The 14,720-nt window shown below is 36.2% G+C and overlaps 1 protein-coding gene across 2 annotated transcripts in view; it reads right to left on the minus strand.

Annotated features, from left to right (window-relative positions):
- The window catches only part of tfec (transcription factor EC), a 34,910-nt gene extending 20,456 nt beyond the window's left edge, over positions 1–14,454 (minus strand). For both annotated transcript variants that reach the window (XM_058417760.1, XM_058417759.1), the window contains exons 1-2: positions 14,359–14,454; positions 5,867–6,054 (exon numbers count right to left, since the gene is read on the minus strand). In XM_058417760.1, the coding sequence (XP_058273743.1) occupies positions 5,867–6,037 (171 nt within the window). In that variant the 5' untranslated portion in view covers positions 6,038–6,054; positions 14,359–14,454. The remainder of the gene's footprint in view (positions 1–5,866; positions 6,055–14,358) is intronic.
- Positions 14,455–14,720: the final 266 nt, after the last annotated feature.

The following is a 14,720-nucleotide window of genomic DNA, read 5'->3' on the forward strand; positions in this document are numbered from 1 at the left end:
TAGGATCCTAGACACTTTTAGAAGCAGCCAGCTAGTTTAAAGAAAACCTAACATTAGTAACATTGCTAAACAAATGATCTTGTTTTTCATAGAAGCAATTACAGAAGTAGTGCTCCCAGTCTTGATAATCATCCCTCTCTCTCATCATAAACAGGACATTTCATTTGTTAGTCAAAAGGTTCTTTTCTACAAAGATAAGCTGTTTCAGGAACCATGTCAGAGCACTGCCTGGACCTGAGATGCTGGCTGATGGGGATGGAAAGGTCTTTTGTGATGCTTAAATCAGGCTTTATTCCTGTCTAGACACACACCCTATCACACTGACAAGGGGCCAAAGGTTAGACAGGAAAATGAAACATGGAAATATACAAGCATGCAAACTATAGATGAGTCAATGTGGGTTTGTTTGAATAAGTTTTGTTAAGTATTGCCTAAGTTTTGCAAAATTGTCTCTTTGACTTCTCGATTTTGTATTTGAAACATGTGTATATGATCGTTATCTGTAAGAACGGTCTTACACTTAAAAATACGACTAAAAATAGTATGAGATTGCTGTGCTGTTTATCATAGTATGTGTTTGTGTGAGAATGAGGGAGTGGAAACCAGTAAAACATGGCCTTAATGCATCTCTTTCAAAATCTTTGGCTAGTTCACCCCCTCAGGAACCCTTGGACATAGAGATGCCCTTGTCTCCCTACTAAAACCCCACATATTCCATGCATTGAGCCTTTTTCTTTTTGAATCCTATTAGTGGCTGAACTTGGTTAAACTGAAAAAGACTGCCGACTTCACTCAATTAGAGCTAATAGGATTACAGGGCTGGTATGGGCCGGGAGGTTTAAATAGGGCTGGAATTTTGGCAGACACCTGCTACATGTACTGCATTAATCTCATAAAGGAGAGTATGTAGGCTCATTAGCAAGACCCACCAATGCCAGGGTGGAGAGAGGAGAACAGGAGCTTGTTGGTTACACCGGGGTAAAGCTGCTGATGTTGTGAGGTCCTCCGGGTGCAGGATGTGGTGAAATATCTTAGTCCCCATGCGGCACAGTGCCAATCACGGTCCATTTAGTTTCTATTAAATAGGTCTTAATCTTCAGCTAGGCACATTGGTCTTCTGCCTGTCTGCACTCAACCTCAACCAAAAAGCAATTATTTATGTTTCAGATGATGTGAGAGAAAAGTCTTACCCTACATTACCACTACCAAGTGACAAAGTGCTAAGCAGCCACTCATTTTCTACATTCCCAAAATGGAGCCATGATTTCAGCTAATGGAAATTTGCTATGATTTGGTGAAGCAACAAATTAAAATGACTGGCTCAAAGGATTTCTCAGACCAATCCTATGGTCCAATATTTTTTTAGTTCCCCACTCACAACTTTAGTGTCTGCAATTAGTTCCCATTTATAGTTTGACACACGATAATATGGAAGAAACACTTACAAACATTAAATATGAATCAAATCCTGAGGAAAATTAAAGCTTCGAAGAGAGTAGCAGAGATTATTGGTGCCTCTGGTGAATATCTAGTACAGTTAGCCTGCTTTGATAATCTGACAACAAATCTTGTACAAAGCCTAGAATATAGCATAAAGCAAACAATTACATTTTCACACTGATGAGTGTGATATTCAGTTTGTGTTTAACACAAATTTCAGCATGAGCTTCTTTGTCTTCTCTGGATGTGGTACTAGCCTCGTATGGCCATAGTGTTAAGATTATTTGAAGTTTTGTCTTAAATTCCTCCTTGTTTTGTCTGATCTGTGGAAAGACAGGGTGATGCAGGGCAGGTCAGGCCCTGCTCCACAGTGCACACAATATTTAAGTACAGAGCACATAAAGGGACTCAGCTTTAATCCTATTAGAGAGAAGTATCCCTCATAGATCAAAGTTTGATACAACAAGCACTAAAGAGTAGGGTATTGTCACACTAATAAAACACCAGAAGCATCTTATTCTGTTATGTTCATCTTCAGTCATCTTGGTGAGATATTTGTTGAAACACCCAGATTTAGGTGGTGTGTTATAAAAGACACATCTCTCATACTGTTGAGAAACTCTGCATGAATATGTGGCCTTTTTCCATAATAAGTTTCAATAATCTTGTATTTCCTCTTTCTGTTTGATCCCTTGTTCATTTATATATTTTGATGTTGTGTTCATTCATTTCATATCTATCACATTCAGTTTAACCTCTATTCAACTAACCTTGTTCTAGAAACACAACATCGGTGTTTACTCTTGTACTTTACTTCTCTTGATACTGGAATATTATATAAAATTACCCATAACACCTGTAGTTGTATAATATCACATACTGTCACCATAATGCTAATAGAACAGTGTTTTCCCAGTGTGTCGTGATCTTTAGTCCATGATGATTGGGTTTGATGTGCATTAACACTGCTGCATGGTTGAATTATTTACTCTGATTGGAAAGAAGGTGTTGATTTATTTTCTGTAGCACTAGCTTGGGCAGTATTCCCGGCTGTATTTCAAATGACAGATTTATGTTCTAATATGTTATATATCTTTCTGTAGTGTCAGAGCATTCACATAGTTTTTTAACAGTGGTATTATTTGGAAGAGAAAAATACATAATCTTTCATCATTTATAGAAGGACCCTCGAGTATCAATGCTTTGTAACTTGTTTCTGGCTTCTCTGTAACTGTTTGTCTGATTAACTTTAAACTATAAAAACAAGAGATCGATAAGGTTGATATAATGTAATTGATAACAGATGTTGTTTCACAGAAGTTGTCTCACAGATGTTCTTCCGCATTAAAACTTTTAAGTACTTATATGCAATTTAAAACCATCGATCATAAATTCATAAATTACACATTTACATTGTTTGCAAACTGCTGTGGTATAAGAGGAATAACACACTTCATGACATATAGGTTGAATAAAAAATATTCAACACTGGGGTGGTAAATAGGATTACACCACCCTGTCATGGATTATTTTCCCACAATAGTATGCTCCCAAATGCTTTACTTGTTCTGCTCTCCTAACCAGCAGCCTAGTATGCCACAGCATGACATAGCTTGTCACACTTGGCCCTTTGCCAGGAGGGATGGGTGGTCTCCAATCACGGCTCAACCCGAGTTGCTCAGGCAGCCAGGAGGAGTCCTGCTCTTCATGCTCTCCAAGTGAAGTTCTGTGCCCCTTTTTCTTTTCCCTGTCTACTATACATCTCTCCACCTGCCCTGACCAACATCAGCCTCACAGCAGGGCCCACTTGTTCATACATGGCTATGGATCTGTCTTTGTCTGTTTCCATGTGTCTGTGTGCACACAGCTACCTTAGGGGATACCCTCTTCCTGAAAGACAAGTTTCTCTTCCTAGATACTGGTTTTGCTGCACTCTCATTCACACCTACACTCTCTCTCTCTCTCTCTCTCTCTCTCTCTCTCTCTCTCTCTCTCTGTCTTTCACTCTCTCATACAGACTTTAAACATGAAAGGCTTCCTGTGGAACAGACCAAACTCAGACCTACTTTGATGTCCAAGTCAACCCACCTCAGCACCTCTGTTTCCCCCTCGACCAACAAAACTGGCTGCTACTTTTTTTCCTCCTTCACAGAAGACTAAAGCTCTTTTTTCTCTGCTTGAAAATTTAGAAGGAAAAACTGCAATGGGAAGTTGGATAGTTTTTCCCATTTTCATTTCTATCTCAGGTGGAAGTAAAAAAGAAAGCCCACAGAAAAAAAAAACCTCATGTTCCCTAGATCTACATGTGCACTAGAGTTGGAAATGCCCACACACATACACATAATATCCAGATAGCATGATTACACTGACCCAATCTGTCAGCACTTAGCTGGGACTTACAGCTCAAACAATGCTGCCACAAAATCCTCTGGGTAAGAATTCCTGAAAAATGTCTCCTACAACACAAAGAGCCATTTGGGTGGTTTCTGCATCAGTTTGCGGATATCTGCATTCATCTGTAATCACATTATGGACTTAAATACCAGAGTAGCAGGCAAGAGAAAAGGTTCAGCTTTCACATTTTCTCACTTGTTCCTACGTGAAAGGTCACAAACATACACACATACATACATGAGGCAGCCATTCCTGCATTTCTAATACTGCTGCCCAACCTCAAGTATGTATAAGACTCCATGAATATGAACTTATATAACAATAATCTAGTCGTAAATATGAAGACATATTTCCATTTCATGTGTTCCATTTCATTCCATTCCATTTCATTCATTTCATGAATCTACCGTTATTTAGTCATAAAGGGCACGACATTTAAAACAAGACATAGGGAAAGACAGTAAAAAATAAATATCTGGATAAATTATGTGGAAATATTACATGAGAACTGTAATAATATAAAATGGATTTTCCAGAGAGGAAGTAGTTGGAGGAAGTGTAAGGCTTAAAAAAATTTTTTTAACCAAAATCTGCCGGTCATGCTTGCAAACTTTGATTCCACTGAAATAAAAAAAAGATAAAGGTCTTTTTTCCTCTCTTACATTCACACATTCACTCATTCACATTTGCATACACTCGCAACTATATTTTCACACTTTCACACACACACTCTCACAACCACACTGGATAAGTGTATATCCCCCGACTTGAATATACGCTCTCATTTGTTCATTTCCTAACCATTTCTGTTCTCTGCTCATTTTCTTTATATTTATTACCATAGATATGTATAGAATGAATGTCTATTTAATTCTGCGCCTATGTCCAATAATAATAATTATTAATAATCCAATATTAACTGTAAACTATCCAATATAAACTGGCAAGGAAAACATCTTCCATCATTTTTACATCAGTTGCACCAATGGGTGCTTTCTCAGAAGCTGATTGGAAATCTGATGTGACACAGCTTCTGAAGTAAGGCCAGTTTTCCTGTTAATGGAAAAACTGAACATTGGTGAACTCTGTATTGTCTCCTGAACTTGACACTTTAGGTGGAAATCTGCTGTTTAACACTGTCATCTAGTGTTGTTTTTAACTGTGATCATCATGAGAGCATTTGAGCAGAGTTCTATATGTTTCCTTTGGCTCTTTATTAAAGTTTGCTTCTACATATACAAGAACATAATAATAATAATAATAATAATAATAATAATAATAATAATAATAATAATAATAAAAGAATCATAATAATGATAGCGTTATAATAATAATATAATATCTAAATGATTTTCAAAAAATTCCTTTTACTATTTAGAATATTTTTTTATGAATGCCTGACATGTCACATTAATAAACAGTTATCAGTTATCAGGTAGTTTCAGAATTGTACTATTTATAGATATTTATGATAGATTTTTATAAGTTAATTATATAAGATTAAGTTACATAAGATTATATAAGATTAAGTTATTTTACTATTTATAGATATTTATGATAGATTTTTATAAGTTAATTATATAAGATTAAGTTACAAGGTGAGAAATAACAATGTCAAGACAAGATATAACAGTGATAAAAAATTATATATATATATATATATATATATATATATATATATATATACCGATGCCAGGACACTGCAATGACACATGTATAATCACAGTGTTAAAACTCCATTTACAGTTTATTGTTTATTTTAACAGAAGTTATAGAACTTATAAATTCAGGTATTAATCAGGGATTCTGATATTGACTCAGGTATGAATACTGATAACAACAATGATAAAAGCAATCTTTATACATAGGATAAACTCATCTATTGTTATGTCAGCTGTTATAAAGGTCTTATAGAGGGTTATGTAAATCTCTGAATACTAATTTTAAGTAAATTGATGCCACATTAATTTTGGATTTTGTGTATCTGGCTGGATGTATCTAACAGCAGGAAAATGAAGGGAGTTAAATGTACCTTCCAGTCAGGGTGGGACTGGCTCCAGGATGGAGGCTGGGAATGGTGGTAGGTGTCATGCTGTATGGTGGAGGGGTAGCTATATGACGAGTACCATGAGCCAGAATCCCACTGCTCATTCACACCACTCCTCATAAGAGAAACAGGCGCACTAGAGTGGCCCTGGAACATTCTGGAAGTCTGGTTCTCTGAAACATGGACAAAAAGAAGACCACAAAGTTATTATGTTAAGGTCATGTGCGAGTGAATTGCACATGACTAAACCTGGATACTTGTCTGTTCTCAGATTTCAGATTTGATTAGAAATGTGTATTTATTTTGCTTATCTTATGAGTTTGTGGCAAAGTAAATAAGAGACAGTGTGCAACAAATAAACTCTTTTTTTAGACTGTTACACAGAATCACTTGATATGTAAACCCAATCAGAGGATAATTTTAGCACCAGGCCAATACTAAGACTTACTCCCTGTCCTATGTTACCTCCCATTTTTATCGTTTTAGCTTCTCAGCTTGGAGTGATGAGGACGTTAATTTAGTGAAAACAGTATGCATGACATTCAGTAATTCTGTAATATGTGAGATTTGCTCTGAGGTATGCACCGGGACCTCAGTAGACCCTGACAGAGCAGGCAGTTTTTTCTTTCTTGTGGACTGTCTGTTAGGAAGCTTGCAGGACAACAAAAGGACATGTTCATTAAGGGAGCATGTTCACTAGGCACTGTGTGATACAGTTACTGCTTTCATTCATTCATCATCAGTAACTGCATTATTATAGTCAGGGTCACTGTGGGTAAAATCACAAAATCTTGTTTAGAATTTGACCAACTAAATTGAGCTAAATTAATCAGAAAATATGGCAGGCAGTAATAATAATTAGAAGAAGAAGAAGAAGAAGAAGAAGAATATGGGACTTTTTACAGGAGTGAGTAGGATTGGTCAAGAGCATACAGGATTGGTCAAGAGTGTCTACGAGAAAAACAGGATTAGTCAAGAGCATCTACAAGAGCATACAGGACTGGTCAAGAGTAGGAACTAGCATGATTGTTTATATGGAAGAGCAGGCAGATATGGTCGAACTTTCTGGGATATGAAAACAGTGCCATGCACACCTCAAGTTGGATCTGTCCCCTTGGAACTTCTTAAGTACCAATTAGTTCAATACTGATGACTGCCGTATCTTGTCAGGATGTACAGTATTTCATTGCCAGAAAATGTTAGAGTATGATGGCATTCCAGGCTTCTTTATGTGAGAGTTGCGTGACTGGCCTTGCTTCATCTTTGGCTTAACCGAAATATGTTTTTGTAGTGTTTGTATGATCCAGCCAACTTGTCAAGAATAGGGAAGGCTAATGAATATAAGTGGGACAAAGGAGCGACAGAGAAAACCTAGGCAATTAGACAGTATGCCAGCAGTCTCTTCTAATGGAAAAGCCAGACCACAGTGAACCAGAACATCACATCCTCTCCAAATCCCACAGGTCTTGATAACTGAATGTGTGAGGTAATGCAATGCTCTTGCCATAACTCACTGACTGTTTTATGACCTGCTAATTATACAGCACTTGTTTGAACAACAGAGACTATATTTTGGGTCATGTAGCGTCCGTCCTTTCATATATGGATGTATAACCAGTCACAGACAAGCAATCCTGTTAATATGGAGCTCTGTAGCTCTGAGCTGCAGCTGCATTTTCTTCATCATTATAATGTCTCTCTATTATGAGAGCAATGTGATAGTGAGACAGTTTCATCCAATCTGAGGAGCCAGACCTTGAGCTCCAGTGCTCGGGGAAAGATCAGAATGGAGTAAAGAGAGAGGAGAGAAATCCTTAATAGGCTGACAAGAATCTGTCCAAAGATGAGGGACGCTCACATCTGCCTCTACCTCATGCATGAGGTAATTGGCAGTTTCGCTTTTCTCTCCTCACCTTACTACATCAGTGCAATCACTGTTAAGTTTTTGTCTTGTCCATCCTCTCTTTGTTCCCTGTCACCAGCATTGCTGATTGCTGGTGCTGTATAATTGCTGAATCTAGATTCTGGTCAAATTTGATGATGGCTTGGAAAAGTCTTTCTACATTCCTAGGAACAGTGTCTGCTTTAGCCAGTGCTGTTTGAGACAATCGTCCCTGTCTGCACTTGACTTGAGCCAGTGTTGGCCACTATTTCTGTGGAAGCTTATTTCTTATTTCTGTAGAGGCTCTGTATTCCTCATAAACAATGGAGGCATTTTGTATGAGTAATCAACTAACAAGGCCTCTCTCTTGACAAGATAACGGCACTAAACATAGATTTTGTCACTGCCACCTATTCTGTCTTACTCAGCATTTGTTGGCTGATACAGAGGTCAGAAATGTTAAGCTATTTACAATGAGATGAAACAGTGAAAGCATATATTTGGACCTCATTTTAACAAAAGGCTTGTGCAAGTGCACCCTGTTCTAAAACTTTCCTTTCATTGCAGGAGAGCAGTGTTTTTTTGCTTGATAACATATCTTTCTATATTTTTATGGTTTGTAACAGTTTTTGTATACTGATGATTATTGTTATGGACATTCCATCACTTAGTGATCTTAGAGTCAAACAGGGGCCAAAATAAGGAAATTTGTACCTAGTAATGATTTACTGTGAGCAGTAAATTCTCCAGATCACTGAAAGACCTGCCTAGAGGTAACTGATTGTATAAAGGAAACAATGACATGAGCAATAGCCTCAGGATGCCAGCAGTGTACCAGCAGAGTACCAGCAGTGGAACACACATCACAAGGCTGTGTGTGTGTGTGTGTGGTTGACACTGGAGTTAGAACAGAGAATCAGAGTTTAGTGTGTGTGTGTGTGTGTGTGTGTGTGTGTGAGAGAGAGAGAGAGAGAGAGGTCTCTCAGGATGAGTTATAGTCTGATGAGCTCTTCTTTCCCCAAGGGCCTCATTAAAAGGCTTTCGTCAGGAACAGCTCTGTGTGATGCCGTAGTCCTTCCCAACCGGCCTTTCAGCTTAGCTCTTTCCTCTCATCAGGCCTGGCCAAAACACACCACACTCATGTCCTCTCACTCATTCTATCTGCCTTGCTCTGGCTCTCACCTGTCTGCCAGGCACTCACAGTGCTTTGTTGTAGACCTTTTAAATAGAAGCACTCATTTATTTGCTCTTTTCACTAGTACTTCTTTGCTTTTTGTCCCTCAAAGCTCTGAATAGAGTTGTAATGGTTGCATTTGTCTGACCCTTCAGTCACTAAGCTAAAAGAATACACATGGAGATCCTGTGCTATAAGAAAGACTCAGGTGGAACCATCAGTACTGGATTATAATGTATTTGGTTAAATATAAAAACAGTTAATATAATCTGAGAAGCTTGTTGGTTGTTTCATTGCCTCCCTTCAGCTTCAGCTAGTTCAGAATGCAGCAATCTACATGCTTACAAGGAAAAGAAAATTAGAGCAAAGTAACACAGATTTATTCAAGCTGCACTGGTTTCCTTTAGTTTTATTTTATTTATTTTATTTATTTTTATTTATTAAAGTTATATATTGCTGATCTCCTGAAGCAGTAATGCCTACTCTAAACTTTTTACTCCTAATCCACTTACTCAGCAGGTGGAAGATGTTCATTTTAAAACATTCCTTTATAATATATAATATTATATAAACTCCTTTATAATATTCCAGAGAACAACTGGAAAGCCAGCTTGTTAACTATTTTAAATCAAATTAATAAAAATAGTTATAGCATTAATTATACTTTCATTTATTCACAGTTCTTTTCATGCATTGATTGTAATTTTTATGAGGGATTGTACATCATTATCATTATTGTTAATATTATCTGTCTTGTTAGTGTTCAGATTTTGATTCATTAAAAATAATTTGTTGTAGAAAGCATTCAGATATTACATCTAATGGTGCACTGCCTATATGAGAGTGAAAATTGTTAATGTCATAGGTTTATCCTAAACTCGTTCAGAAACGTATAAGCTCACACTAATTTCTTACATTTCTCACACTATCCAGCAGTATTTCTGTTCCTATGATGTGAGTAGAAAATCATAAAAAATGAATGCATTCATCTTCTACTCATTATGTGTCGATCAGAATACGGAATATTTTTAGGAAACTTAAAAGACACAGTTGGCTGACTCTCAAAGGACTTCCTGTTCACACACTGCACTATATACCAAATCAAAGATATAAGATTCAGCTAAAGTGGCTCCAATATATGTCTGTTGCAAATTGTTAACTATTTATATTTTCATTTGATTTGGTTACAAGAAGTTGTAAAATTAAATAATACTTTTAACTGCTTAGAAAGTATGCCAGAAATGTTGTACATTGTGATTCAGACAGCAACTCCTAATTTATTATTAATAATAATAATAATAATAATAATAATAATAATAATAATAATAATAACAAAATATATATATAGGCTTTTTTACATGGAATGGATATATTGGTGTGTGTGTGTGTGTGTGTGTGTATCTGAGGCCTGTACCCCTCTTAAGCCTATCTCATTGGCATAAAATTGGACAGTGCATGGCCACTTGCCTGCTGCTGAGAGCGACGAATAGCAAGCAGACAACCCTTTCAATGTCATTTCTGATTGGTCAAGGGTGAGCAGCGCCTCACCCTTGTGCTGAACCCTGTTGCTGCCACTGATTGGACGAAGTGAACCATGCCTCACTTGTGGCTGAACCCTGTGTGTGGCAAGGCAGCCCAGAGAGCACGTCCACTGAGCTACTCTTAAGCCTTCGCTTGGAGCCGGAGTGCATGAAGAGCTCCTTCATCAGCACGTCACTGGGATAGCACTCCACACAAGTGCACAAATACGGCAGAGCCGGCCACTGTCAATGAGCCAATTCACACATCCCTCCCTGTTATTAAGCAATAGTCAGTCTGAGTACAATTGCTAAGATTTCCTGCCCATGCCCTTTGTGAACTTAGCTGCTCTGGATGAAGTGCATATTCTCTGACTTAATGTTGGCCTTGTAGAAGTTTCAAGTGCTGTACCTCATCCTACCACTTGAGGTCACTAAATTCTAAACACTTATTTTAAATAGTGTTCTGTCTCTCAAGACCTTACTGTAAGGTCCATTATCTGGATTATAAATCTGATCTTAAATGTTTACTGTCTGAATGACAAAGCAAGAGCACAGAAATGTAAAATGAATGTACAAGAGGAGTAATGTCTCCAAGAACCCATCATCTAATTACCAAACTCTAAGCTCTGATTCACTTGTGTTGAGTAATATGCCAGCAAAATAAGCTGCCATAATAGTGTAGAGAAGTGTTCTTTATTTGAGGGTGACATTTCGGTAAGAAAGGGAGGTATGAGGAAATTGTGCAATGATGCAGACAACAAAGTCTGAATCAATGCCGATTTTCTGTAACACCACACAAGCCCACACACAACATGTCCTCCTACACAAACGACAGCGAGGACAGTTTCCCACCAGTGCACACAGCTCATGCTTCAGCTTTCCACTCAGCCCTTCTTTAGTACTGCGCACTACACCTCAGACACCAAGCTGCTGTTCTTTATCCAAAAATCTCCCAATATATATATAAAAATCAACATGTACTATTATTATTGTAGCTATTTTCCATCTAGACCCCAAAATGTTAACATTCACACATGAAACATTACATCTGATTGTGAGGCAAAGAATGGAATAGGAACAATCATATTTGATTGATTCATATTTGATTCTTTTCCTGGTATGAAAGCAGGCTGCTGCATTCTGAATGTACTGAAGCTTTGGTATCAGGGCAACCAGCCAGCAACATTTTACAATAGTCCAATCTAGATGTCATGAAAGCATGCACTAGTTTCCCAGTGCTGTGTTCAGTAGCATATTTGATATTTTGGCTGTTTCTCAGATGACATATATTTACTTTATTAACTATACTATATATGTCAAGATTTACACCAGTTAAAAATCACACTGTTAAAGAACAGTCAGTGGGCATGATCATGGGAAGGAAGTTTTTATTTATCCAAGTTTTTATATGTTTTTATATATATATACATGGGAAGGAAGTGGCCATTTTATTCAGCTAGACAAAATATATATTATAGATAGATAGATAGATAGATATATATATATATATATATATATATATATATATATATATATATATATAACATTTTGTTTAGTTGAATCAAATGGCCAAAAGTTAGAGGGCTTTAGGAAGTGGGAGATCGAACAATACCAGCAATATAAAACTGTTTTGTAAATGTGATAAAATTAAATTCCAGCTACATTTTGCTGTCATAAGGGCTTAATTAACCTAACTACAAAACACCTAACTACAGAGGTACATGATACACAAAATCCTTTAGACTTGCAATAGACTTTAGACTTGAACAGTTAACAATTTGCTCTGACTTAAAGGAAATATGTTTGAAATGAAAACACGTCTCTTTAAAGCAGTGTAAACACATTATATGGTATTATGATTATTTCTCTATTTCTCTAGCATCACCTTCAAACTGAAAAGTGCTGGTCATTTACATCCACAGAGTACCTTTTTACTGTTCAGTCACTCCTTATCTCTTCACTACTTATTTCCATATCATTATTCCCCTTTATTTTCTTGTTTGTTTACAGTAACAAATATGCCATATTTGCAGTCACTCTCTGTCCCTCACATGGCTGTGGTTTCCAACAAAACTCAGCACAATTCCAATCTGATTCGTATGACAAGAAAACATTCCTTCACTTTGCCCTGTAACTTCTGCTTTTATTAAATTATTATTTTAACTGTGAGTTAGTTTTCTTTGAGTTGTGCCCATTGTATCACTACAGATCTAACATTTTATATTCATATTGTATAAACAGGCTGGTTGGGGTTTTTGTGTGTTGGTGATGTTTTTTTTGTTTTTTGCAAAGTCATTCCCTTAGTGTGACTAACATTTATGCACCCAGCCTTCATGCCACACATTTCCAATGTTTGCACACCTTCACACGAAATGAGTGCATAGCATACGTCCTCCAAACAGCCCTCCATAGATGCAAAACCCCATGATTAGCACGATGGGTTTCCTGAACATAAGGGTTTCAAGCAAAATATCGGATGACATCTAAAAGAGGAAGTATCCTTTATTGGAAACTTTTCTTTGCTGTGTCATTCTGTGGTTCCACACACTTAAAAACAATCTCAGAGCTGGAGACACATGTAGACACACTAACCCTAATATATGCTAAAATCCTTACTAGGTTTTTACTTAATAATATAGAATATAAAAATGGAAATTTTCCCATTATGTATTATGTATTATTTATATATATTATAAATGTATGTCTGTTACAGTTTAATGATATACTTTATATTCACACAGGATGTGATAAATGTAACATGATTTAAAAATCAACCGTTTATGTAAAACTTTAGGTAAAACATGATTTACTGCATTAACATGAGCTTCATCATTAATTGACAGGAAGAGATATTAACAAAGCAAGATAACATTTTTATTCTTTGAGGTTTATTTGATTATTAACTGAATAGACCTGCTTTCATTTGATAACTTATTACCTATATAAATATCAGAACTTGCTTTTCAGCCTCATTTCTGAATTTCTAAATTCTGAATTTTAACAAACATGAGCACATTGCTGGCTTTAATGGCTTTAATCTGATGTGATAAATGTTATTTTAATCAGTTAATACATGCATCAGTTATTATGGTTACATACAGTGTATTAATGCAGAAGCTGAAATAATGTTACTTAAGGGAACCTTAATATAAAGTCTAAAAGTCATAGAATATTATTTTAGAAAAATATAAAATACATTGATTTTTGTCATCTATATTAAAACATATACAAAAATAACTACAGATAACTGTGGTAACAAATGGCAGTGACATTTGGGTAATAACTTGTATATTTTAGACAGTAGACTGATGTAACAGTTATATTATTTTTATATATTAATGTTTATCAGTCTCAGATAACTTTTTTTCCTAAATAGGAAATATTTATTCCTATTGTCTCTTTCTTTTAATGTATTCTAGATTCAGTACAGAGTGTTTTACAAGCTATATAATGTAATTAGTTATTTAAATGTTCATGCTGCATATTATTTATGTGTTATGAATGGGACATCGAATAGTAATTGGATATGGTTATTACCATCCTGTCACAGTCACATTATCAGGACAGCATGCCTAATATTAAATTACATCCAAGAATCAAATTATACAAAATATACACAAATCCCTTGTACTTTTCAGATCCATTTAACAAGCAATGTTCTGAAATGGATGATTTGGTTATTCTATTTAAAGAGGAAACTTGAGGTTCATAGTAAGAATTAAATTATTTGAATTCATTGTCACATAGCACTGTCCAGTTCCTTTACTTGTGATGTATGGTCTGCTCATAATAATGATGTTGGATTTGGTTGTGATATCCTTGTAGTTGCTAAAGTCGAGAGGAAAACCACGATGCATTTCCTCTGTATTCTGCTTGATTTGAGTGCCGAAAATGTTCTTACCTGTCTGTGACAGTCGTAGATCTGAAAAATAAAGTCTTCTCTTCTCAACGAGACACTGGGCTTTCCAGATGTTTTAGTATTAGCCACTAAGACATGGACAGATATAAAGCTTATCCATTTCCTCTTTTCAGGCTATGGAACCGAGTGCAAAGGGAAGTTTCTACGCCAGCATCTCCGACATGAGTCGATCCAAATTTAAACCATAAAAAAATGACATATCATTGTTTTTGAATTGCACAACAAAACTAAATGTCTTGGTTAAACATATATTCAATGGGATTTTCAGAAATCAAAGAACTTGAGAATGTAATGTTACTGATAAATACTTCCCTAATGTGAATATATGGAATGTAAATGGAAGT

Source organism: Hemibagrus wyckioides, linkage group LG19, assembly GCF_019097595.1.
Source record: "Hemibagrus wyckioides isolate EC202008001 linkage group LG19, SWU_Hwy_1.0, whole genome shotgun sequence".
NCBI lineage: Eukaryota > Metazoa > Chordata > Actinopteri > Siluriformes > Bagridae > Hemibagrus > Hemibagrus wyckioides.